Raw genomic sequence first — 24,204 nt, forward strand, 5'->3', positions numbered from 1 at the left:
AACATATGACATCAACAGTCATAAAACTCAATTCCAAAACTTGAGGCATGGAGAGTTCTAAAAGAGTGCGGTAAATTTTGTTTACGCATTATTGAAATTTATTGTATATATTATTTCAGAGAACGAAGGAATATCTTGATTCAAGTAATTTTGGTTTACGCGTTATTAATTTCATGGATGTATAAGTGTCATAACGTTGTGTATCGTAAAAAGACCGAAAAATCACAAAGCGAAGAATACTGCATTACACAAGTATATTTAGAAAGGTCCTAGCCTAAGTCAAACATGCTAATAGTCCTAGACTTATCCTAATAGACCGAATCATAATTTAGGAAAAAATCAAATTTGGGTCAACTGGTCAAAGTCAACCCTGGTCAAAGTCAAAGTCCACTCTGGTCAACAGTCAAAGTCAGCCATCCCCAAACTCTTCTAACCCAAAGGCCCAAAGTCTAAGGCCCATAGTCTAAACTTAAGCCCAAAAATAAAATCCAAAGGTTAAAACATATGAGCCCATCACGATTTGGCCCAAGCCCAAATCGATTTTGTTACTGTTCATCTCCTTCCTCTCAAATTTCCACCAACGCCTCCACCACCGATGCAGCCACCACCGGCCATCGATGACTAAAACAAACCCAGCGGTTTTCATCCCCACAAAAACCCCTACACACCTATCTTAACAATTCATGATTTCATCATACTGCAAAAATCGCATCCCACGCCATTAACGCTCCAGTGACAGCTTCACCATCATTCAAACAACAGCCAACCACACCGAAACCACTCGGTTTCCATCCCCAACTAAAACCCCAACAATATCCAAACCAAACACTAATCCAACCAATAAAACGCAGATCGATTTGGGTTGGTTTGGTCGCCATTGAAGCTCCTCCGGAGCTTCATCAGCCCCACCTCGCAACACCAACAACCCATCTATCACCAATTGTAACACTAACCAATCCAACATCACCACAAATCAAAGAAAAACATACTTCAAACACAAAAACAAAAAAAGACGGTTTGGTGCTGATGGCGACGCCATTAACCACCGGTGTCCAGACTTCGACAGTTTAAATGCCAAAATTCTTTCTAGTTTATTTACTGCAGTGTTTCAAAATGGTATCTAACAAAGTCGGCACCATTAACAGAGTCGGCACCCTTTAACAGAGTTTACAAGATAATCAAAAAAAAGAAACCAGTATTACGGTAGCAGAAAACAAATATTTAAAAAGATCGTCCGACTACTCACCGTTTTAAAACTGAACTGCTTCCCGAAAGCGAAACCCCGAAAGCCCGACGTCTACTGTCACGCGAAAAGATAATCTTCCTCGTTCAAAACCTTTTCAGTAAAACTCTCATTTTTTTTTTTTATAAACCCTCGCTGTGTTTTCCCCCCCAGAAACTCTCGTGAGAAAACTCTATTCTGTTTCCTTTCTGTTAAAAACAAAACCCCCGAAATAGGGAAGAAAGTTTATCCCATAAACCCACGTCTCCTATTTCCACTAACATTTATCCTATTTTATTTTATCTATTATCTATTATTATTATTATTAGAAAAATAAAAGAAATAAAACACGAGGTGTGTATACTAAATATGTGTGTCAGTATAATTTGGGCTAATGGCTTTGATGAATGGTATTGTTTCTATACCAGACTCGCAAGACTGATTTGTTTATCTAACTATACACAAGTGAAACAATAATTTAAACATAAGGTCAATTTTCTTAAAGTTGTACAAGTGTAAAAGTTGAAAGTTATAATTTGCGCTTAGAGTATGGTATTGTAAACAATAATTTCGCCAAAGTGGTGACTACGTGGTGTTAACAAAATTATATTGGAAGTGACTAAAGTACTTTTTTATTAATTATTATTATTTTATTTTCTAATTCTATATTACACTCATTTTATAATTGTACCAGATATCGTGGTTGATGGAAGCAAAGGTGATGGCAAAAAAAATAAAGAAAAGGAGTAAGAAAGCTCATTTTAGCAGTGGAATCGATTTGAACACCATACCGCACGAAGAAGAAGAGATAGATGAAAGGGTTGATGAGAATACACATAAGAAACGACAAAACAGGTTGAAGAAGTCGGCACAGACCAAAGGCCGTGGTGCCAAGTCATAGAAGAATATAGAGGAGCCTCCCAATTCCAGTGTGACCTCTTTGAAATCCACCGAGAATGAAAAAGATAATCTTGAAGACATGCCAAAGGCCACAACTGATTGCAAACATACAACTGAACCAGATGTTGATATCCCCTTGCCTCAGGGCATCAATTTAGCAACTATAGATGAGATTCAGTTACCTGTTGAGGATATTGGACCTACCTTGCAGTTTTTAGAATTTTGCAGTGCTTTTGAGATGGGTGCCTCAAATGATTTTTCTCTTTTTACTATTATTTTGCATGTCATATTGAGACAAGCACCCCAGCAGTCAATGAATGGAATGATACACAAATTGATCTACTTTTGTGTCTGTTATACCGTTATAATATGATTATCCTGAGATTGCATTTCTGTTAGTCTTTTCGGTCCGGCATATGGGTGAAAAAATAATAATACTCAAGGTGCTAATGTATGTTCCAGTCATCTGCAAATAGGGAAAGTACAGTTGTAGTATTTTTGTAAGATTACTTTAAGAGTTATGTTAAACAGGAAGTGTGAACGAAGAGATCATAAAATAAGTATAATGTTAGGTCTGGCTTAGTATTCGTGGATTATTGAATCAGAATACACACCACTTTGTGCTTGCAAGTTGCAACCTACTAAGCTTGATCTTGAATACACTGATAATGTAAGAATTCAATGGATGGAGAACAATATACAGATTTAGTGGCCCTCATTATGTAGTTTGTTCTGTGGGTTGATCGTTTTGAATGTCACACTTTTCCAGAATTTGTGACTAGGGAGTAGATATTGGAGAAGTGAATCCCAAAATGGACATTGTGTCTTTTACTTGGTTGGATTATTTAATAGTCTCGCTTATATTGATGTATGTGTCTAAAGTTTAAACCTGTTCATACATTTTATAAGTATAAAGTGTATATTGATGTATGTGTCTAAAGTTTAAACCCGTTAATACGTTTTATAAGTATAGTTTGTAGGCATTATCCTTACAAGAGCTTATATGGCATGTATTGTAGTTGATCATGGAGCGTCAACAGTACCATGGAATGTTTTTTTTTATAACCAATACCTTAACACAGGTTTAGATTGTATTATTATATATGAGCTACTTGGGATCTATCAATAATCAAAAACCTTAATCTTCTTCTTAATTCTTAACAATATGAACTTCTATGCTTTTATTGAGTTTTAAAATTAGTCGAAAGTATTTTGGATTGTAGACAATAGTATTTAATTTCTCTCAAGGATGCATTTTGGACACACTAATCTGACAAACGATTGGGTTACCAACTGAAGAAGTTGGAAGTGTCTCCCTCCTCCAGAGGGGGTGGTGGTGAGGTTCAGTGAGGAGTCCTAGAGTTGGTGCTTAGCAAGGCGCCTGTATAAATTGAATATAACCGTACTTGATTGTTGGATACAACATTTAAGTTCTTATTGATCTTAGAGAAATGCATTTAGGGATATAAATGTTCAATTTCTTTTGAATATTGGCTTTTGACTCAGTAGCTAAGAATGTACATATATTAGATATTCAAGTAGACTTTCGACTATTGAATTGTTAGCTATCAATGTAGCAGGCCCGGCCAACAAAATCCTAATCTCCAATTTACATCTAATTTGGAATCAGAATTTACTTAAGTATTCTTCACTTTCTTTGGTATCGACTATAATATCACTATACTGTCTCTTTTTCTACTACATAACATTAAACGTACTCCTACAAAATTTTGAACTATCAATACTGTTCTTGAAAATTTTATTTTTTACACATTGTTTATGCTATGTGCTAGGAAACTGGGTGAGACCAAGTCAGTACTCAAGGATCATGTTTTTGCCATGTATAAGCGATGTCCTATAAATTTTCCTCTTGCGTCTTCAGACTAGAAGTCTAAAACTATCAGTACTTAATACGTACTCTATTGTATATAGACTACTCCCTACTGAATTTGTAAACCTAGAAACAAAACTCTTCGCCAAAACCGTTCAAAAAAAATTAGAAAAATATAAACTCTTCAAACAAAATATGCAATGAATCATTAGCTATCAATACTAGCAAGATGCACGTGCTATGCACGCGATGTTAAACAAAACTTGCCGAAAAGTGTAAACATAATTTGGGTGAGCACACTTACAATACACTGGCAGCCATTTAAATTTTGAATTGAATGGAATTCCATTCCTATTTGATTTCCAGACATACCTAAACAATAACTTTTAAGTATAGCTCCAAATAACAAATACTTTGAGCCTCTCATCCTAGCAAGTACACGTTGTAAATGACAAAGATAAAAGGACAAAGATAAAGGTTAGTGCATCAAAAGCATCTATGTAACGCTATTCACTGAAATCAGTATCCAACCCTTAGGCAAATAGGTAATATGCAACCGTAGGTATTGAATTAGAAGAATGGGACATACACTCCAGAGCTGAGTCATTTGGTTTGTTAATCAATCATCCAAAATGGAGTTACAATGGCATATGCGGCACAGCGGTATACTCAGTCTACATAGGATATTACATCAATATAAGAATTAAAGTACATCAATAACAAAAAAAAGTAGGTTGCTCTGACTTGTCTTCCACTATAATTGCTGGTATGTTGCAACCATCTACTCACAAGCAGCTACTCGCAGGTAGAGTGAGACGGGTGGGGAATCTATGGAAGTACGTTCTTCTTCTTATGAGTGTTCATGCATTGGGCGTTGCTGATTTTAAAGAACACCAGTGACGTAAACGAAAGCGTAGACGATGTTATAGTTGTTGCTACTCTTTATAGCATTGCTGATAAATTTTATCAATTTCGACGATTAAAAGCGTAGCTACTGAACTTAAACATAATATAAAAGAATTTATATTGAAAATAAAACATGAAATATTTTTACCAACCCTTAAAAGTGTAGCAATTAGTGTCCCACAACACACACTACCAAGAATAATTTGCTACCCTTAAAAGCGTTGTTGTTGCTATATATTGGCAACGGTTTAAAAGTGTCGCTAAAAATATAGTCGCAAAAGGTCCCTTCTCTTGTGGTGACAATACCAAACACATCTTAAATCTGTTACAAATTTAGACAACTATTGAAATGTTTAAACAACCAACATATCAAACGCTCGCCTTAAGCGGCCCATCAACATAACTTCAACACCCACCCTGTGTGATCTTCTTCTCCATAAGAATCTGAGATAAGGGGTCCTCACTCACCTTAACCTTGTAGCACAAAAATTATCAGTTATATAACTAACTTAAGATAACTGGCCTTTTAATAACAAAGGCTTATCTTTTCTACTCGATAAATAATTAACACTACCACTTGGTTGGTCTCTCTAAGCAAGTAAAAAACTCTATTGAGGAGTGGTACTTAAAATTCAGAGTGTGCATAAGTAGCTCCACTAAATCCGAGATCATTAGAAATACAGTGTGAAGTAGTCCATGGCGTATGGGTTGAGAGAGGTAAAAGAACCAGGAACAGGTGTATGAATGCCCCACATTTCAGCTCAAACATTTTTAACTCTACGAATCTATACTTTGGTAAAAATCTAACTGGAAGTCCAAGATTCTGTTAAGATGCATGTTGTAGAATATAAGTTTTGAGGTCAATTCTAAGCAAAGTATCTCTAAGTGGTGCAACTGATGAGACCAGAACCTGATACTCAATACTGATGGATCAATGAAGGAGTGAAATGCAAGGTCTGAAGGAGTACTAAGGGATATACGCAAAGCAGTTACTGTAGTGAATATATATAGTTCCTGTGAACCACCATATGCCTCATATATATAGATGTCACCTACTTAGTGTAGTGAACATAGTTGCGTGTTAATTACACATCCCTTTAGGGATGAATGGCAGCTCAAGTAAGGACTTAGTCTTATATCACGAACTAATGGCGGTAGCTACTGGTATGGAAGGAGCAAGCTCAAAGTGGTCCCTGATTCTCTAATGTCTGTGAACATTATATTATGCACATGCCATAACTTATTTATTATATTATTACTATTTATTTACTTTTTTATTATCATTATTATTAATTTTCTAAAAAACATTACGTTGTATTAAAATGTAAATGATGAAGAAATATTATCCATAATAACAACAATGTCATGAGTAAGATTAGCTTGTAGAGAAAATAGCTTATCTATTCTCCAAGTGGCAGACATAAGAGTTAGATGTAAATCATGTGTAATATGCTCGATCTTGACCTGCCAAGGACACAATCAATGGGTGAGAATGGTATTATTGACAACCACCATGCCACGTAAAAACATAAATCAAGCAAAATGGATGTATCGCCTTTTCTAAATATATTTCATTGAGTACCCTATTTCAAAATGCAATAGATTAAACAAAGATAGACAAACACTTTGCACCTTTCATCAAAGTAGATTACTTCAAGATAATTAAATTTGCAATTAAAAAGCATAGAATGAAGAAAAAAAATAGATTGAAACCAATAACCACTACTAAGTCAAATTGACTTCATCAATATTAATATTCATGTGAAATAAGTGAAACAAACGTAACAGTATCGTGATAAAGCAAATAAATGTCTTACTAATAAGCAAATAATACCTTCATTCACATTGATAATAACAACTCTTTCAGCAGATGTTGTGAACTAATCACCAAAGTAAGCCATAAGCCATAAACATTAACATAGACTCTAGCGTGACAATGTCAAGCTTACATTTCGCAACTGATTAATCTATTGAAAAATTCTTGCTATGATCTTGCAACTACAATGAGAAGGAAAATAGATTTTTACTAAAGTTACACTACCCATAGAGGGGTAATCATTCAAAATATTAAATAACAAAATGAAGGAGCAGAGATTATATACACTGTCATACCTAGTCAGCCACTAAAATAGTATTAAAAATAACTGGAGTTGCATGACCTAGTTTGAATTCCTTATATTTGCACCTGTGCAAATCAAAATGAAACCATGCCACTATGAAGTTGCAGAGCCCAGTATATATATGTACAATGACATGGGAAAACAAACCTGTTTTGCAAAAAATTTAACCACTTCATTAGTTATTCTCAAGTAGGTTGCAAACGAAAGAACGTATCAAACAGATTAAGGTTACAATGCTTAAGTTAACTCATTTACTTAGTTTGTGTAATGGCATACCCAAAACCTTGACTTGTGTTCCATATCAACCAAAAAAATTAAAATAATTCGTTGAAGCCGGAAACAAAAGTAACCTAATGCAACGGCGCGTGGATTTATTAAATAGAGAGAAAAAAAATAATTGGGTTTGAAAGTTTAGTGCAAAGTTGTTGGCTAAATTGTAATAGCCAATCAACAAACTATGTGTGTCCTCGACTTTTATTAATCTATCGAATTTTTTTGATGGAATTGAAAAATGGCAAACAAAAGTAAAGCAATTAGATCCAGTGGCGCTAGATGGATGTCTTTCGACTGAATCATCGAAATATTGAATATATATTGTGGAGTGAAAACGTACCCAACCCAGCAAGAACAACCTCAATGTTTCTTAGAAATCACAAATCCGACACTACATATATATCTACCCCAACTAAACAATAGCATGTGAATTGAATGCTATATATATATCTCAATTATAAGCAATGGTGTCCATGATATAGCGCAAACCTTAAATAATAGGATACACTATTTTGTGCTGTAACTTAAGGATCAATAAAATAGTGTGTGGCCTCGAACGATAAATTTTAAGGTTAAAAGACGACAGATTTCAAAATTTTAAATTCAAAAAAAATTTCAAAAGGAAGAAAAAGTAGATGGAAGAAACCTTTTAACAGTGTACAACCATTAATCAATACTTGTGTAAGGGCACCAATAATTAAAAAAAGAATAATAAGGCCCCAAATACGACCATAAACTTAGCAATCGTCAAAGAGAATGATTCTCGTATAATAACTGCATTATGAAATAGAATGCATCATACTCATATATATGCAAGAAATCATCAAGAATACAACCCATTGAATCCATTGATACTCCAATATTAACCGAGTATCTTTGGGATGAACTTAATTCAGATAGAAAATATTTCTTTACTCATTTAAAGAGATTAAATTTCAGATTGTTATAGTTATCTAGAATTATAATTGGATGGCCTTTTTATAATTCATTAAATTAGATATTTCCTATTCTAACATGGATATTTTAGGCGTTGGATTTATCGCCAACTTTCTCCAATAAGCACCACCAAATATAGTAATATACCATAAATTTTTTTTATTGTACATTATTAGGATATATTTATTAACGGAATCATCCCTGTATGAGAGGTATCTTTGATGAGGATCTTCAAGTTGAGTATAAAGCAAAAGGGATTAGGGGAAGTATACAACGTAAAAGTAAATCTTCAATAAGAACTACCAAGTTTTGAATTCTCATAACCAAAATTGCATGTATTTAAGTTTAAAATATGTTTTTGGATATATTGGTCTTACTTGTCCAACACAACCCGGTTAGCTTGAGCACGCTTAGGTTCCACAGTAAATGCTCCACATGGTGTTCCAGAAACAATCTTGATCTTGATATTTATCTGATAAACAGTACTATTCGGAAAAGAATTAGTAGCTAAGTAAGCACATCTGCACATATACGCATTCAAAGTTACTAAACCCCTAACCTTGTTTGGGTCATAAACATCATGAAGCTGGAGCATCATTTGAAAGCAAGAACCTGTAATATCAATAATTTGGGCTCAATTGGTTCCCAACTTCAACCTATGAGTAAAGTTCTTGGATAAATCCTTGGCGATGGTGTTGCGCCGAGACCAGACTTTTGTTTTTGGGTATCTCTAGCCAGTCCATGGAAGCAACCACCAGTAATAGATACATTTTAAATATGGAAGGATGTGGGTAACACATTAGCAAGTACAGGTAGAAAAGAGCTACTTACAGCTGCAATAGAAGGGCTAGAATATGCCCCAGGAGTCCAGGAATGGAGTGAGTAACATCAGCACCAAAATGTCATTTGTAGTGGCAAGCCCGCATCAATGGCAGTTACCAATTAAGTTGGAAAAACTACTGGAGCCATGTTTGTGAATTTATGCTCAGCACATTAACATTATAACATTTTGAAAGAACAATTGTGCTTGTTTTACCCTAGATGCATTCTATGAATATACAGAATGTTGGAACTTTAAAGCTACATGAAGTAAACGAAATAAATGTGTCAATTAGTTTCAATCAACACGATAACATCTGAATTCAAGCTGTGTTTATTCATGTGACACCAACGGAGGTAGGTGATAGCTGAGTAACTTGGACATATAAAGCTATATTGAACAATGTTGAGTACCACAAAGCCTAAGCTGATGGACATACACACATCAGTATATCTCAAAGGGAGCGCAATACCTCATACCAGAACCAATACATGCATATTTTAAACTATAATGAAGTTAAGTTCCTAAATCAATACACAAGGCCGCCTCCCCCGGACAAACTTCTGGTCACTTGAACTATACCAGAACAAAGACGTTCATATGTTGACCTATAATGAAGTTAAGTTCCTAAATCAATACAAGTTATGTTCATAAATCAATACACAAGGCCTGCCTACATAACAAACGTTTGGTCACTTGCCAACATCACATTTACTGCACTTGCTTATGAAGACAGACTGTCCAATTGTTGATCCAGAGAATAAATTTACTTCAAACAAAGTTCATGCTAACTATCTGACAAAGACAAACCATGAAATGAACTCACAATAAGTGAAAATGAAAATACTAAGTTACAGCCCATAATGTTCAGATGTAGAAGCTCAAAAGAGCAAGATTTGACACCTAGGAGCAAAGAAGAGATCTTTAATTGAATTTGTTCGGTGATTTAACTAAAGCAAGTAGGTATAAAAATCCTAATATAATTAATAAAATTAGTTCTGACCAAGCTACAATCATAACCAATAAATGGAATCGATGAAACCACGAGCTAAATCAAGAACACCCCATATTCAATAAGCATGAATTAAGAGCATACCCAACAATCTAAAGGTTTTGCTAGGAAATTTTTTGAGAGCACAGCTTTGAAGTGAAGACCATAATCTTTATAACTATTATAATCATGCTAAAGTAGTGATGTTGCAACCTTAATCCTCCGTATATATTGTCATATAAATTGAAAAACAGCATAACAACCTTGCTCGTTATTATTTTTTGTATGCAACACATAAGCTTAAATTTCCAATGTAAACAATCAATATGATAAAATCCACTTACGGGCAAAAAAAAACCATAGTTATCATACTCAGATTCCAACACACTTCAAACCACATGCGCATCCAAAGCAATTATCCATTGGTACAAAAGATTAAACAGTAGTTGTGCTGCATAAAGTAGGAAGATATGTATGAAGAACTAACCTTGAGTTCCAAGAGACTACACCTTGATAGTGCTTGATCTTTATGAAGAACTAACATTCAGTTCCTAGAACTAACCTTGTCCAAGGGGGGTATGGATTGCTTGCGCTTTAGTCCCATACTTGTGAAACACTTTTTTCTTCAACTCTGGGACGTGTTCATGAAAAATGACGCCTACTAAACATAATATAAAAAGCAAATCAGCAGACCTATTAACTCATTTAATAGCAGAAAATCTAAGAAAGTTCACATTAGAATTGTATTATAAATCAGCATGGAGGTAATTAGAAAAAAAAAAAAAAAAAAAAAAAAAAATCCATTAATATACTTTAAACTTTTAAGCTGCAAAAACTAAAACTCGTTGATGGCATGACCCTATTAATTCTTCATAGATAGTGCTTTGTCTGCTACCAATGAGAGGGTTGACTTCGATTTTGTTTTCTGCTTCTTTGAATCCAATGAAGCTAAACCAGTGCCCAATCCAGCAGGAGCCTTATCTTCTCGACCTGTGACAACTCCATATTCTTTAACATCACCCTGCTTATATGAAGGACCAGCTGTCTTGTTCTTAGGTTCCTATGACTCTGCATTGCTCGGAGATTCTGGGGTTACCCCAGAATTGATGATATTGAGAATTTGTGTGAGTGGAGGCACAACTTAAACTGGAACACCATGTGGGTGTACAGGAAGGCCCTTTGCTGCCGCTTTCTTCCTAACCTCTGATGTAGCACGGGCAGCCCATTCATTGACACCCCATTATTGATGTACCAAAGAGTTTGTTGGCTGTTAATCCAGCATTTCGAGACCCTCTAGCTGCAGCAGCTTGGAAATCTTGAATCAACTCCGGATTGGCCTACCATCCAAAATACATTTCTTCAATACCTCGCATATATTTTCAAAATTTTCATATGAAGCTATCTTATCAAGATAATAATAATCAACAAGTACCTTCAATATATCAAAAGCCTTCTGAGCAAGCAACATTGGTTGCGTGCCTTTTTGCTTTTGTGTAGTTGCCTGTATAAGGTAAATCAACCAAGGGAGGGGGGAAACAAACAACTTTCTGTTAATTGACAAACTCTAATATAGCACTTAAAAGGTAACACTTGTAACTTTAAGATGTCATTTTACCTAATTAAAGATCACGCATCTTAAAAGTCTTGATCCAGTTCTGAGAATCCCGCGTCCTTGAATCCTCTTCACCAAGCTGCTTCACAAGTATGTTGTATCTCCTCTTTTGGTGCTACAAACAAAAAACTCCGTATGATTTCACAAGCATTCAATTTCCTGAGCATACTACCCTATACATGAAACAATCCTTACAAAGACTTACTTGGAGAGAAAGTTTGAAAGCCCCCATATAATTTCCATGTTTTCCAAGCCGTCCTGATGACTTCTTCAAGCTCTTCATCTGGAATGCTCGTGTTTCCATCCAATGTTTCAACCCATTGCTTCCATGGAGGATTCAAAGGGTCTAAGAACTTTGATACTTGAGGCAGCATAAAGGACTCATAAAACTCATTCACCGCCTTAAGTCTTAGAATAAACAAAAAAACAATGAAAGAAAAAACGCCTTTGAACAGAACATAAAGCAAATTATAATAAAGGGCAAAGATCAAACAGATTTACACCATGATTCGATACATCATACATGCCTTCCACTAATACAAACACAGAGAAGTGGAGTCAGATATCAAACAAATTAACAACGCTTAACTACTGTCTTCAGTCGTCAAATAGCAAAGCATTGATATATAAGTTGTAAACAAATCCATTTTTTGCAAACTTCCTAAACATTCCTTGGTACTGGGATAATTCCATAGATAATCCACTTCAAATATCCAAACTTCTTGCACCACCAGTATCAATGATACCACAGCTCTGGAGAGGTAGGCATTCCTGTAGCAGCGTGAATAATAACAACATTGTTATGAGGTAAAATTGTCGTTAGTCGAATAAGACTGCATTTCAAGTAAGGTCTAAATAATGGTGTTTTTAAGAACACAGACCAACTGTGGTTAACATTAATCACCTCACAGGTTATGGAATTCCCTTATATTAAGACTAGTGTCTAGGACTATAGGAGTGTGTCATAATCCAATTCAGCAAAAGGAATATGTCATCAACTGGAGCAAAAGAGAACAAAGCATAAATTAAGATATTTAATGCTACCTGAGTTTGAAGATCATCTCCAGTAACAATATTTCCAACCGTGCGAAGGGCAGGAATGAGCACTGAGGGAGACGGATGCCTAAAACAATATAAGTTGCAAATTAGGTCTCGAGTATAAAGCATGGTAGGAAACCGAACTTAATTGAAAATTACTTAATTGAATCAAATTCGATTACTCACGAAGAATGACTCCACAAGTCTAGGGCAAACTCCCACTTCAATAACGGCTTGGATTTTATCGTTTGTACCATCAAAAGGTAAGATAATGCACAAAGACGCATCGCTTAAGACTTCTTCATCATTTGAATGAATCGGGCGCTCAAGCTACTGGAAGTGCGGGTTTTGTCTGCCATATTGTTTTCGAAAGGAACATAACATCGTTAGTAATCCCAACCTCTTAATAACCCCACAAATAAATAAAATGCAACTCATCACTAACCTTGTTCAAATGGAGGTTGTGGTTTGCCTCTGCAGAAATTGGATAGAGTCCATGTTGCATTTCTCAACATAGAGAATTTGGCATGCTCATTCATCCGTTGCCCCGCCAGAGGAATTAATGCCCCATGTCCAAGGACAAGGTCCCAACATTTGGGAGAATCACTAGCAACATTACCAAGTGCCCAAACAGCCTACATTTGCCAAAACAAAATAGTCAATGTCAAGATGCTAAGTTTCTACAAAAATGCACAACCTTTGTTTTCGGTTATCAAACACACAACCTGAATAGGAAACACAAATGCAAAGTGTCCATGTTATATATACCGCTCTCTCACATCATCACTTTCGAGAACCAAGAAGTTGCACAAAGATAGGAAAAGCCCCATGATCAATTACAACCCGGTGTTCTTAGGCGTTCGAAGCAATATTGGTAAGTGCCCAAGTGCCTCAAACTGCTCAAACCAAAATAAACCAAAACAACATTATAATCAACACAAATACTACTCACTACTCAAACACTTTGTAAAACAGCATTTAACAAACCCTGAAGTTGTGTAAAGTCCTCCCTCCTAAGGAACTCCACAAAGCGAAAACCACCCCGATTGAATCACTTCCTCAATTGGCGGGCTTCGCTCTATACATAAACAATTCACAACACAACACAATCACAAACCGCACCAAAATAAATAAAACTAATAACAAAACACCGACCAATGGAAAGCAACTTCCGAAACCTGCGTGAGTCGATTCAAGCTTCAAAGCATTATCATCCATCTACACTCCCGCAACCATCGATGGTAAACTCTCCAACTGCACTATCAAATAAAAAAAACCCCAATTTTCTCATCAATATTTTGTGGACTTAAGGTGTTCTTTTGGTTCTCTAGCAGGCGAGAAGAGAGGAATAAGATCAATTCAACCGATTGAAATCCGAAGTCAGGAAGGAGGAATTTTGACATTTTCTATATAACCGGAAATATAAAGAGAGGGGTCTTCCTCCATGGCACTTTCTTCTCCGAGCTTTTTTCTAATGGTTTTACACTCAACTTTTTGGTTATTTTTTATTTCCTTTTGTCTTACAGGAAAAAACTCAAAATTAAAAGAATGAGAGTAATAGTTTTCATTGTGAGAAAAAAAAATTATGAGAAATAGAAGAGATAGGAGAGAAGAGAAAAGAATTGGTTCGTATTCTCTAATTAGACTTTTCTTTTTCTTAACCTCTTATTAAATAATTTAATTAATTGTTGCTAATTAAATGGTATTTATAGTAATGCGTACAATTGAAAATGGCGTGGATTTGGTTTTCTAATACACTACTACATAAAAAGACTGATTGCTCCTATTAAAAGTATTAAACAATATTTTTATTTAAGGACGATATCGGAACTGAAAATTTATAAAAGTATAAAAAGACAAAGTAGTCCTTATTAATAAATATCTAAGTATCTGATTTTAATATTCAACAAGGGTCATTATGCGTCAGAAAAATACCCGGATGAATTTAAGAGGCCACGATTATTATAGGCTATACTAATAGTAGAGATACATATATTATTTATTCAAATAGACTTGATTTTGAGCAAGTCCAGCCATAGACCGGGCCAAATGGCCAGTCCGAAAAATTGTGATTCCGTCTCTCTTTTTATAGTTTTATGACTCCTTAACTTATTATTATAAACCCTAAAAATAATATAGAATTCAGTAAAGAACAAGACCAACGATCAACCACTTACCGATGTTATACGGTACTCAGTCGATGTAAGCTTTTATCTTCTATTTTCAAATCTAGTTCTCCTTCTTTTTAGTATATTTATATTATGTTTTTAATTACAATATCGGTTTGTCGTTCATCTTAAAAAACTGCTCATCATTAGATATTGCCTTGATGCTTTTCTTGCTCTCATTTCGGATTACGAAACAATGAATTCACTTTTTTATATTTTGTTCAGAGATATTATCTTTTATCTTCAACACATCTCACAAAGGAAAAGACTATCTTATTCTTAAGTTGATTTTTTATTGTTATTATACCCTTTTGCAAGATTGATCTGTACGACTGTACTTATCACTTTTGTTGGAAATAAACTTTTGTTTAAATTGTCTTGGCTATCTTTATCTTTTTTGAAAGTTATATTAATTTTTTACCTTCTTCGGTTCAATTAACAAAACAAAAATAGTACACGGTCTACCTAGTGCCGTCTAAATAATTTTAGAAATCCCTTTCTGGTAATTCTACATTTTCTACTCAATTTTTCGCAATTACTGATTCAGATCTATTCTTAGAATTGTAAACAGACTTTATATATATTTCATTTGGTCTTCAACAATTTTTTGTAGTAGTCCTCAAATCTTCCTATTAAACTCAATGTTGTTTTAACCGCTTTTCCTATTTTTCAAAGTAAACCCATCCTTTTATTCTAAACAGTGCTTTTAGTTGGATGGAGATTCTTCACGGTGTGTCTAATTGTGAAGTTGACAAATTTCATGAAATAGGAGGGGCGTTTGCGAGTATGTTTTTCTCGTGCAAGAGTTTTTCTGGAGAATATATAATTCATAGCGGGAGGAGGGTGGAGAAATATTACTTGGCAAGTGAAAAATCAAAACAGACTTTCCTAATTCATGAAAGGTGTCTCTACTCTCTACTATCAAGTTGTTCGAACACACCAGAATTGTCTACGCTACACGATTCTTGTGTACTTTAGCTTGCCATTATGGTTATTTCTTTAAGAAATCCACTGAAGACTTTGCTGGCCAGGTTATCCTTTATTTATTTATTTATTTTGATTTTGATTTTTCGTTTATTTTATTATCATTATTATTGTTTTTACTTCATGTTATGTGTGAGATTTTGGGGCGTTTTTATAACATTTCATAACAAAACGCTTCTTCCTATTTTATTTTACTTAACGGTGTCTTTGGTTGGAGGATATTCACGCGTACACATTAGGTAGTAGGCAAAGTTCATGTGACAGGATGTTAATAGACTCTCTATGCTCATGAATTCTTTATAGATGAGCGGGTGTGGAGAAATTTTACTTGGCCACTGAGAATTCAAAATAGACTTCCCTAGTTCATAAAATGTGGTCTTTTCTATCAAGTGAGACTTGCTTGTTAAAATTCCCTCATTCATTGGACCGCACAAAATTTTTATAAGTACTCATTTCTACGCACTTTAGCTTGCTATAAACTCTACCTGATATTTCTATTTGTTTGAAATTTTGTTAATAATACTTTTATTTAGCCTTAAGTTTTGATTATTTTTTTATTTGTTCTCTTAGCAATGAACTTTGTGGTTCATACATAATTGTAGTAGATTATAACAGTTTTTCGATTGAAAACAGATTTTCATCTTCTTTTTCTTTTGGTGGGTTGACGGTGGGGCTAATGAGTCTATTCTTAAGGTTTCTTTGAGTGTTTGAGATATATATATTTTCTTACCAACGTATTTCATGGTTCATATATAATTGTAGTGGATTATAGCAGTCCGTCGATCGAAAACCTATTTTCATCTTTGTTTTCGTTGGGTGGGGTGACGACGGGGGTAATGATCTCATAGTTATTCTGATTTGAGCCCAGAGCAAGGCAAGTAGCTCATTCACGAGAAGTCGAGAAACAAGGTTATTAGAATAGATATAAACACGCTTTAGTCTTTGATGCTATATATGATATATTTTAGAAAATGGGCTGAAGGAAATCCTTTCATAAACAGTGTTTTCCCCTGTTGTACCTTGATTTTTGTAAAGTTCATATGATCCTGGAGATTGACACTGATTTTAGAAAAGCTAGGGAGCAAACATGAAGTTGCTAAACCCATCAATTTGCACTTGCATCTGGAAATTAAGATGACTCATTATCTTTTCCATTGTTTATTTTATCTGTAGATAGTTTATGATTATTTTGCTAATTCTGATTTCTACTTCTTAGAAAAGTCTTAGTGTTTGATGGTTTCCTGTGTAAAATGACTGCACAATATAATTAGCTGCTTCCGTGCTGCAGACCTTCGCACACCATATCTTATTCTTCTCTTGTGTCAGATATTGCGTGTTGGCGAGTTTTTGTTGGACTCCTCGCTTGTTCAATTGCCCACAATCGCTAGAATTGGGGCAAACGAAGCCTACCTGCAGTTTGCTGGTTTATTGGATGGGCGAGTCCCTTCTTACAAATTCTTACTTCATATAGGTGCTGCTGTACCTTAAATTTTTTTCTTTTGATCTTGTTGCTGTTTGAGGATTGTATTGTTTTTATGAGTATTAAGTAGTATATTTCTTTCCATCTGAAATATAATTGCTATATTTCATGATCAGGTGAGCTAGTGATGATAGTTTGGATGAGCCACCATCGAAACTTGTGGAAGTTTACATTAAATAGAGGAGACAGGGTTGGGGTGAGAAAGGAGGAGAGTATAATGATCAGGTGGCTGTACGCATAGTGGAGGCTTGGTGGCACTTTTTCGGGTTCTGCCTGTTTGTTTTTTTTGCATTTTTTCATTAATTTGTTTAGTATTTGTTATTGGACTTAGTAGCTGCTAGGCAGGGGAGGGCGGGTCTCTTAGTCCTGGAAAATAAGCCATGGCTAGTTGTGGGTGTTAATGCAATTCTCTAAACTATGTCACTATATTATCTTTTATTGATACAAATAAAAAATGGAGAGAGGGAGGGAGTTACATAGCACTAAATCTTAAGGTAACAAAATTCAGTATAAATTTTCTTTTCTTAACTCAATAGTTTTTGGTCGTAATGCAAAATTTGGCGTGTCTACGAATTTTTTGTTTGAAATAAAGATCTTGTTGCTTCTGGGGGCAGCACAAATTCAGCTTCGAACGTTATTCAGGCATCAGTTACAGAAAAATCTACTTCTTTTTGCTCTTCTCAACTTTTGCTGAGGGGAGAGGTTTGCAAACTCTGAAGCAGGCAGGTTCAGCTTCACGAAACTTCTGGACCCAAGCCTACCTAAACTTACTCCGATGCCGATGCAGGAATTGCTGCTGTTGAATTGTTCTACAAAAACTGTGTTTTTGTGATCGAAAATTTTGACTGCAAATCTTCTTTGCCTTTTATGTTTGGTACATTTTCGCCAACTTTTACATTTTAAGGCCGTGTGCAATATGCAGAATTTTTTTGCCTCCTTGGCTGCTGCTCAATTTGCAGCAGAAGCAACTCTTTGAATGGTCTATACTGCAAAAGGATGATAAAATGCCGCCTATTACCATGCCTGCACCACTGGAGGGAAGCTTGAGCTGCCCAGGCAAGGAGGTATGTTTCCCTTGTTCTGATTAAGGCACTAACCTTAGGGCATTGTCTCTTTTGACTGCATTTTTTAATGAAACTTTACCATTTTGTTCTACTTTGTCTTTGCAGATAGCAGTATTGCAGGATGATAATGAATCATTATACCTTCTTACCAAATGGTCAAATGGAAACAAGTAGCTTTGCTTTTGAAGCATAGAGGATCCCTTATGCGGATTTGGCAAATACCCTTGATGTCGGATGATCTTCAGAATTATTTGGAATATCAGGTATTCATTGTTCATGACTTCTCATTCTTCTTCATGGTAAATAGTTAAATAGATCTCAAAAAAATGCAAGTATTTGCAAAGGACAGGCTTCAAATGACCACTTTTTTTCTATGGATATTGACAAAGACGCCAAGGCATATTTCGATGGAATCATGGCGGCTTTCAACTCACGATATGTAAGGGTGGAATTCGAGCTAAACGAGCCGAGCTTTACCATGCTCAAGCTCGGGTCATTAATTACATGAGCTTTAAATTGAGCTCGAGCTCGCCTCATATAGTTAAACGAGCAAGCTAGAGCTGAGCTTAAACAAACCGAGCCCGAGTGGCTCGGTTATTTTACACTACAAATATGCTATTTGAGCTAAACGAGCCGAGCTTCACCAAACTCATTTGTTACATGAGCTTTAATTTGAGCTCGAGCCCGAGCCGCTTGGCTCAAATTCCACCCTTAACGGTATGAGCTATCTAAATCTAATGGGTGGCATACAGCCTTAAGTGATATGTTATGCACTCTAGCTGAACTATAAATTTGATGATCTCATACAATCCTTCTCACTTTGTGTCACCTGTCTTGTATATGAGTTAATTGCTGTCTAGAAATCAGCCAACATTTCCAAATTCATACCAAAATAGTAACGTTGGAGTTCCTAATTGTATTTGTCAGAAACTCGGTTAGAATAGGAAAACTATGGTCCTGACTCCTGAACTACGTACTGTCGTACAGATGCTAATCTGAGTGTTGGAGAGCTCAGAAAGTTCACTTTAATGCCTGCGGCTGCACATTGTAAAATCTGAAATTATACAAACTAGTTCCAGGTAAAATGTTCATTTTCACTGGAATTACGTCTTTTTTATTGATCATATATTTACAGTGTATGGTATCGTCTTTATTACCTTATTAGATGTCATGTAACTATGTAAGTGATGTAACTAAAGGTGCTTGACAGACATTGGGACTACGCACTTAAGTTTAAGCAATGTCCAAAAGAGTTGATATGGTCCTATTATATTTTTGTCTTACTGATACATGATAAGAAAGAATTAAACTGCCAATTCAGGTGCAGTGTACTCACAAGTCACCCACGACGGTGACAGCCGCGTTATATGCAGGTGGGCTACTTCCCTTCCACGTTATATGCATTAAGTATCTATACATAGAATATGTACACATTCCTTTTTAGCTCGACCAAAAGCAACTTCATGTCGATATCCAAATTTGCCGAAATTTGAGAAATAGACATTTAGGTCTGCATGCATGGATACTTGGTTGTGTCCCATGATAAGAAAGAATATGGACTACTAGCACTGTATAATCTAGCTACTAGCACTGTATAATCAGTCACGGCAGGGACAGGCGTGCTAAATGCACTACAACTGAGCTAGTTCCCTCCCTTTGCCATCTTACTGCGCTGTTGCAGTTCTATATATTGAACATGCATATAGGACATTTGTTTTTATACCTAAACCCAAGCAATTTCACCTCATGACGCTTCCAACAACGCCACTGCCACCACCTTTTACTCTCAAAGAAGCGAGGGTAATAAAGCATAATAAAAAGAGGGCTACCTGGTTTAGGAAATGGGAAATGAAGGATTTGCTTTATGTATCAGCTGTTTTCGTAATGCATGTGTTATGCTTGTTTGCACCTTTTACCTTCAATTGGAATGCATTTTGGATGGGAGTGGTGTGTTAATTTTGTGCGGCCTCTTTGGTGTTACACTCTGTTACCATAGGGGCCTTTCACATGGGAGGTTCAAGCTTCCAAAGTACCTCGAGTACTTGTTTGCATATTTTGGGATGCTCACGCTACAAGTACGTTTGCTTATCTAGATAAGAATTGAAATGGATATATCATGTATGAATATCTCTGCGTATAACATTTCAAGTATAATTTCCTGGTTTCTATTGCTAAAATGCTAGTATGAATGTGCACTTTTGAATGTGTTTAGTACTTCTGTATATGTGCCTGGAATAACACACAGTTATTTCCAAATTATTGCAATCACCTACTTTTAATACTAACCACTGATTTGGAATGAGAAGACGTGTTTTAAGTTTTACACCACGTATCCAAAATAATTAGATTTTTACCTGGAGAATTTTATAGGGGAGTTGGACTCTTTTAATTTGTTTGATGACAATTTCAGGGAGATCCAATATTTTGGGTGAGCCCTCACAGCCTCACAGCTACCACCACAAGTTCACCGATACAGATCGGGATCCACATAGTCCCATTGAAGGGTTTTGGTTCAGTCACATGGGCTGGATTTTTTACGACAACTATCATGTGCCAATGCAAATGCAATGTCAGCATTTGGTTAGGTAAAATGATGCGTATGATGTGTTGTAGGGTGAAAATTATGTAAATGTCGGCTATCTAGTGAGACAATGCTATTATAGGTTTCTGGAGACTACCGTCGTGATCCACATATACTTACACGCAGTTCTGTTGTATATGCTTGGAGGGTTTCCTTTCGTTGTGTGGGGAATGGTAAATTTGTTTTCACTGAACTTCATATTCTGAAAACTTAGTATAGCTAAGGCTAGCTGGTTTGAGTAAGTTGCATACATGCCACATCATTCACTATAAAATCAAGTCCAATTTTGGAACCTCAAGAGTTAAAACTAAAAAGTATGTTTTTTCTATGTGACGATGTCTATGCATCTCAGAAAGTGCATTTCTTAGTACGTCTTTTTGTATTTTGTAAACCCTTAAAAACTTGTATGAAATAGATTGATATGAATGTTAATGAAGGGAGTGGCAAATGTGTGGGGGTATCATGTCACTTTTTCGGTGAACTCATTATGTCATATTTGGGGACACCAATTCAAGAATGGAACACAGGAGACTTGTCAAAAAACAATTGGTGTGTATATATCACTTCTTCCATTAGACAGAATCTTCATGTTCCTTTTCTTTCTTTTTTTCATTCCTCGATCTACGTTCTTTACTTTCGATTCTATTTTAGATTCTGTTAAGTCAGATGAAATGTAATCTTATTATCTCTATGTAACACATTCTTTAATTCGTAATACAACTCCTTATTTGCGTGCAAAAAAAAGATCTACATTCTTTGATTGTCTAGGCTAATAATTGTTCAAGTTCGTGGCCTTATTTACATTTGAAGAGGGGTGGCATAATAACCATCACGCCTTCGAGTTCTCTGCATGGCCTAGAATGGTGGCAACTAGACACGACATGGTATGCAATCATGCTGCTTGAGCATTTGGGATTAGCAACCAATGTCAAGGTACCTACAAAGATTCATAAACAAAAGAGGTCTTTCAAGAATTGAACAGATGATGCCAAGCTCCAAGCCGATACTAAGATGGAAGGTTTTGTTGACTGCAGTATTTGGTGCTAAATGCCGAGTTATCAACATCAATAAATTATCAAGGGCACTACATTATGGCATATATATATATGGGTTAACTAGTATTATCCCCTTCCACTAGATGAGCCAATTAGGATTTCCCCCAACTAGATGGGAAATTAGGGTCTCCCTCCTAAATACACGGTCAACTTGCAAGTCAAACAATTGAAAATTACACAAATGTCCTCATTGTTTTCAAAAAGAAAATGTTTAATTTTAATTAGGTGGGGGCATTTATGTCATTTTCAATTGTTTGACTTAAAAGTTAACGGTCAAACCAAGTTGACCGTGTGTTTAGGAGGGAGACCTTAATTTCCCATCTAGTGGGGAGGAAATCCTAATTGGCTCATCTGGTGGGGGGTAACACTAGTTCACCCTACGAACCGTGCTACGCATCGGTGTTTTTTCAAATCTTTAAATCTGTTGCTCTAACATCTCTTTGATAGTATGATTTTTTAAATTCTAGTTATAATCTAAAAAATAATATAAAAACATTATGAGGGGTTGAATATAATTTGAGTGACGTGAATGAGGTTTTCTAAATTATTTTAAATAATATGAAACTAATTCTAATTTCAATAAAGTGATAGAGTTTTTGGTAAATTGTTTAAAAAGGAGGGAATTGATTAGAATAATTAAAGGAGATGGTTCTAAAATCATAAAATAGAGAGATTACAAATACACAGTTCGGTTGAGAAATTTTCCTCCTACAGATCGGCTATCATATAGTAGAGATTAGGGGTGGGCAATGGGCGGGTTCAAAAGCCGCCCTAAACATTTAAAGCCCTTCAAATATTATTAGGGTTAGTCGGTCACAAGTCTAAACCTCAAGCCCGACCACGACCACAGCCCTCTTTTTAAGGCTTTTTAGGGGCTTTTTAGGCCGCCTATATATTTTTTTTTTTACTACATCGGTTTTAAAACTCATTTATATTACAAAAAAATGTCTGATATCTCTAAAACTCAAAGTCCAACCAATCTAAGTAATAATCCCTTGTATAAGTCCAAAATTTAAAATGCACATCCACAATCTAATGAATCAAGTACATCGAGAGTTCGAATTCGATTCTTCCTTGTACTCAAACCTCATTAAAATTACATTTAACATTGAAATACATAGACAAATAATTATATTGTCATTTTAAAGGAAGAAGTAATAGATATAAAGAAGAAACATAGTAGTTTTGGTTAAGGGTCATGGAAGTTGTTAAACTATTTGTAATATCATAAATTATTTCTATAATAGATTCAAACAAATATAATATTACCTTTCTTCTAATTTAAAAGTGATTCAAGCTTTGTATATGGAAATAAAAATATTGGCTTTTAAACAAGTGATGGAGAAAGGTTTGAGATTACAAATGTCATTTTTCTGACAAATGTTGTTTTTTGGTTTCTATGTTACAAATGTCTCCTCTGTATTTTGCTTTAATGGTGTGGAAGGAAACCTTTAGTTTTAGACTTGGCTTGGATGTGAATAAAAATATAATTTATAAGAAATAAGTGAGAAAAAGAAATTGAGAATAATAAGTTATGGACTTTGACTTGATGATCGAAGGAATAAAGTCTTATTTTTATTAGGCTAGTGCTCATTGTTCTTCATGGGTACGCTAAGTTGACAAGTTTTGTTATATAAAACAAGTTATTGGAAGCTACTTGGGTGTAAGTGATAAATCATGAAGGACAATGTTATTTTAATTGAAAATATTTAACAAAGAGTTGGACAATTATGGTATGTGTATTTATAGTGAAAATATAAGAAAACAGTAGGGCGGTTAGGACTTGGTTAGGCTTGGTTAGGGTCGGGCCTATGTTTTAGAATCTTAGCCCTAGCCCTTCTAAGGCGCATTAGGCATTAGGCAGCCCTCCCCTAAACTCTGTGAGGGCTTTAGTTGTGAGGGCTTTATAGGGCTTAGGGTCGGGTCGGTCAGGGCCGGGTTAGAGTCGTTAGGGCCAAATTCCCACCCCTAGTAGAGATGGGACCTATATATATATGAGGGCTGGTACCACAATCCGCTTATGTACTTAAAGGTTGTATGTATTCGAAGATCTGTATTGTAATTAGTATTGAATCTACTGTTTTTTTCTTCCCAACCTAGTCTTGTTAATAGTGCTAGCTAATTAACTATAACGTGTTGAAGTGTAATTTCTCCATCTCGATCGTCTTCACTAAAACTATAACTAACTTAATTTAGTGCAAAAAAGTGCCCTCAAATGTTGCT

The 24,204-nt window shown here is 35.4% G+C and overlaps 1 protein-coding gene and 1 pseudogene across 24 annotated transcripts in view; one reads left to right on the forward strand and one right to left on the reverse strand.

The window, feature by feature from the left end:
* LOC147520135 (acyl-CoA 5-desaturase AL21-like) overlaps positions 1-21,641 on the forward strand; it is a 106,340-nt gene extending 84,699 nt beyond the window's left edge. For 7 of the 24 annotated variants that reach the window (XM_086591629.1, XM_086591625.1, XM_086591630.1 and 4 more), the window contains 6 exons: positions 17,398-18,345; positions 18,451-18,608; positions 19,667-19,718; positions 20,756-20,930; positions 21,009-21,099; positions 21,364-21,641. In XM_086591629.1, coding sequence (XP_086447755.1) covers positions 18,498-18,608; positions 19,667-19,718; positions 20,756-20,930; positions 21,009-21,099; positions 21,364-21,603 — 669 coding nt within the window. In that variant the 5' untranslated portion in view covers positions 17,398-18,345; positions 18,451-18,497 and the 3' untranslated portion in view covers positions 21,604-21,641. The other 17 variants (XM_086591631.1, XM_086591615.1, XM_086591616.1 and 14 more) reach the window with 17 other exon arrangements.
* LOC147520143 (importin subunit alpha-1a-like) lies at positions 11,826-14,095 on the reverse strand (annotated as a pseudogene).
* Positions 21,642-24,204: the final 2,563 nt, after the last annotated feature.

This window comes from Coptis chinensis, chromosome 2, assembly GCF_015680905.1.
Source record: "Coptis chinensis isolate HL-2020 chromosome 2, ASM1568090v1, whole genome shotgun sequence".
NCBI classification, from domain to species: Eukaryota; Viridiplantae; Streptophyta; class Magnoliopsida; order Ranunculales; family Ranunculaceae; genus Coptis; species Coptis chinensis.